The 4225-nt window shown below is 39.2% G+C and overlaps 1 protein-coding gene across 1 annotated transcript; it reads right to left on the reverse strand.

The window, feature by feature from the left end:
• Positions 1-539: 539 nt before the first annotated feature.
• LOC131400170 (52 kDa repressor of the inhibitor of the protein kinase-like) lies at positions 540-2909 on the reverse strand. Its single transcript, XM_058534894.1, is given in 3 exon segments — positions 540-1464; positions 1466-1784; positions 1787-2909. Coding segments are annotated over 3 exon segments (2277 nt in total). The 3' UTR covers positions 540-629.
• Positions 2910-4225: the final 1316 nt, after the last annotated feature.

Consider the following 4225-nt stretch of genomic DNA (forward strand, 5'->3'; position numbering starts at 1 on the left):
GGGAATGTAAACAGCAACAACCAGATGTGGAACAACAATGGCAGGCTCTTCCATTCAAATTTTAACTGTAACTTGTTCCTTTAAGTTCATTTGATGTTGACAAAATCTATACTGAAATCCTTGTTTGGCGAGCTCACATGTTTCTCTCACTGTCTGGTGATACCCTTAACTGTCCATTACTGATTTTTAACAACATACTTAAAACTCCTACTATTCAAAGGTCAACTGTAAGCTTCATTGTAATATTTTGTAAAATGTATTCCTTCCTCCCACACCTCCTCAAAATTTATTTCTTTGAAGAACTGATAATACCTGACAATTGGGTCCACAGTGATAAATGTTATGTCTAAAATAACTAAAACAATTCCAAAGTGCCATCAGCAGAAATCATGCAGAAGTGTAACATGGCACTTTTCAATGCTATCTTCTGGAAGAACAGTTAGGTCTCCAAAGCATGAGTGTTGAAAGGGGGGCCATTTAAATAGGCAGATTATCAATGGCTAATGTACTCAATGGGAGGCCTACTGGTCAAAATATTCAGTGATTAAGTGGCCTACATACACCTTACAGCTTTTCTGTAAGATGTTTTCAAATGTCAAATATAAGACAAAGCCTATTTTAAAAGTCTCTTAGGTATTCTCAATGGTCTCTGAATTATCTGTAGGAAGCTCTGACTTAGTTGTATAGAGTTTGATATATGTGTCCACCATTAAATCCAGATCATATTTTATATCAAAATTTATGTTAAGCAAAGCCAAGTTACTTGACCTTTGGTCTGTCAAAGTGTTCCTCAGGTATGCTTTGAGACGTTTTCGCCCATTTTCATAGCGTTCGTTCTCAACCTTCATCACAGGAAGAATACATAGGACCTTCAGCAGTGCATAAACATTAGGAAAAAACTTGATTTCTGGCAGAGGGAGGGCTTCATAAATGGTGGATGGAAGCTCTATATCTTTCCCTCTGTGTTTCCACTTGATTCTCCAACAGTGCAGCTCGGCTGAGAGCGTGTCAGGATTGGGTAAGTCACTTCTATACATGTCAGCATGGTGCTCCTCTGATGTATTGAATTTGAGCTGTCCCATGACAGAGGGTACCAGAGATAAGCATTTAAGAGCTTTGAGGTGCTGTTCTGTGAATATATCTTTCAGTTCCTGAATAATGTGTTCCACTGTTGGAACACTTAGAGTTTCTTTATAGTAACCCTCAGAGGTTAGTGGAGATTCCAGATTACCTTGCTGTGCCCGGCGGAATTTCCCAGGGAGTTTCATCTGAATATCAAGTTTGGTTGCAAAATGTGTGGCTTCCTCAAACCAAAATTCATGATAAACTTCAATATTTTCCATCACTTCATTTAGTGAATGCAGCACTGCAGTCAAGCTACTGGCTGCAAAGAAGACATCACAGGTTTTCCCCTGGAGATTTTTCCCAAAGGCTCTTGTAAAAGATAGAACATTTTTAAGAACGTATGATGAAATCAAAATCTGTTACTTCACTACAGAGGACAAACGCTCGGCCAGCTATACAGTTATTCCATCTAATACTTGTGTCACTATTTATACCGTCTAAACATAAAACAAGTGCCTGGAGGAGGTCCACTAAAATTTCAAAAGCATCGTGCCTGCCTCTCCAATGAGAATGGCAAATCTCCTTCAGTTCTTTACCCGGTTCTTCATTGTTCTGAAAGAGGACAGAAATTACATTGTCAAGCTCTAAAAGCAGTTGTGGTGATTGATGGAAAAAATAACAAACTTCCTCAATTGTTCCTAATGCAACAGATACTCCATAACAGGCACGGATTTTGCCAACCACATATTTAAGGCACAGGAAGAGCAGAGTGTGTAGTCAGCTTGGGGATATTTCTCTAAAAGTCTAGAAGAAACAACTTTCATTTTGGAAGAAAATCCACTGGACACAATATAAGCCTGACCACGGCAATACTCCATGCTTAATCCCCACTTATCAGTTATCATAGTGTGAAATTTCACAGCCAAAATTTCTGCATCAGCTTCATAGGGCAGGAAGCGCACAAATTCCTGTCTCAGGTTATGAGATTCGTCGACAAACCTCACCAACACAGGCAGGTGCTCCTCCCCTGCTATGTCCACTACATCGTCAGTGATAATGGAAAAGAAGTGAGAGTCTCTCACTTCCCTGAGGGTTTCTTCCTGAACGCAGCTCTCACAGATCTCCAGCATCTGTTTCTGCTGTGTTTTCGAACAGAACAATGTGTTAACTGCTGTTGTCTCAAAGCGCTTTCTCAGAACCTCTTCACCAGAATTTATCCGGCACTCCAGCAGTGCTTGAAAGTTATTGGGAGTAAAGAGACCTTATGGGATTTCATCAGCTTCATGTCCATCCAGAGGTATGTTTTGTTTTCCCATAAGAATCAAAATTTCAAATAAGGATTTTAAGTATTCTTTATTTTCCTTCTCTTCAAGGGTTAAAGGTAAAATGTCTTCATCCTGTTCTTCACCTCCTTCTTCTGCACTGGGGTTCTGAGCATTGCTGTTGTTTATTTCTTTATTTTTCTGCTCCTGTTCAGAAGTTCCATCAATTTTTTTCTGTTTCAGTGTCCTGATTTCATCTTCACTCAATTCTTTTATTCGTTTTCTGTGTCTACTATGTGGATTGTTCAAATGACTGGTAGGATCAAATATTGTTTGTATTGCATTATCTCGAAGAACTCTCCTATAAGGACTAGTTCTACAGATCATAGAGGTCTCAAAGTGTTTGGCACATAATCGATAATGTTTATTTAGTTGATCAGGTGTTTTATCTTCTAAGTCTGCTCTCCTACAATTCTCCACCGACTTCTGGCATCTGGCCGGGTCCCGCAGGAACCCGAAGGCGGCCAGGTCCGACTGCGTGCTCTTCCGCGTGCAGTTGGGGGCAGCGCAGAAGTTCAGCATCGTCGCCGCCTGCCGGCTGGCCCAGCCCTCCCCTCCCCGCCTCCTCAGGGCAGCCCACCCGCCCGTCGGGGCCCGGGAGGGGAGCCAGGCCCGCCGGCCGGCTCTGCAGGGCCAGCGCGCCCTAAACAACCACTTCTAAGTAACTCATGGGACAATGAAGAAATCACATAAGATATTGTAAAATATTTTGGACTAAATGATAACAAAAATACTGCATATTAATAAATGTGGGATGTGACTAAAGCAGTGCTGACAGGGAAATGCACGGCTTCAAATACTTATATTAGCAAAGAAGAATGGTCTAAAATCAATGTTTTAACTTTTACTTCAAGAAGAAAAGAGGAAGAAGGAGAAGGAGGCAGGGAGAATATATTAAAGCCAGAGTATATACATATATATATATGGAAGAATATATATATGCAAGTATATACATATATATATATACATGGAAGAAAATACTAAAGATAAGAGTGAAAATTGATGAATTAGAAAATGGACACAAAACAGAAAAAATTCAATGAAACTAAAAGATGATTCTTTGAAAGGTCAATAAGGGGCTGGCCTTGTGGTGCAGTGGTTAAGTGCGCGCACTCCGCTTCAGAGTACCAGGGTTCTCAGGTTTGGATCCTGGGTGTGCACCGATGCACTGCTTGTCAAGCCATGCTGTGGCAGCGTCTCATATAAAGTAGAGGAAGATGGGCACCGATGTTAGTCCAGGGCCAATCTTCCTCACCAAAAAAAAAAAAAAAGATCAATAAATTTGATGAACCTCCAGCTAGACTGATCAAGAAAAATGAGATAAGACCTAAATTAGCAATATCAGAATGCAAAAGGTGACTACTATAGATCCTCCAAATATTAAAAAGATAAGAGAATATTATGATCAACTTCATGCCAATAAGTTCAACAGCTTAGACAAAATTTTTGACAAATATTTATTACAAAAATGGAACGAAAGATAATAGATAATATGCATAGCCTTATGTTAATTAAATGAATTAAATTCATAATTAAAAACTTTCCCACTAAGAAAACTTATAGCCCAGATGTTTCATTAGTGAATTCTATCAAATAGTCCAGGGAGAAATAACGCAAATGCTACAAAAACTCTCAGAAAATAGGAGGAGGAGGAAACACTTCCCAACACTTTTTATAACTTAGTATTAACCTGATTCTATAAGTGAAAACATTGTAAGAGAACAAAACTGTAGACCAATATCTCTCATGAACATAGACTCAAAATCCTCAACAGAATATTAAATCAAATAAAGTAATATATTTAAAAAGATGATATATTATGATCAAGTGGGGTTCAT

Source organism: Diceros bicornis, chromosome X (genome assembly GCF_020826845.1).
Source record: "Diceros bicornis minor isolate mBicDic1 chromosome X, mDicBic1.mat.cur, whole genome shotgun sequence".
Taxonomy (NCBI): Eukaryota; Metazoa; Chordata; class Mammalia; order Perissodactyla; family Rhinocerotidae; genus Diceros; species Diceros bicornis.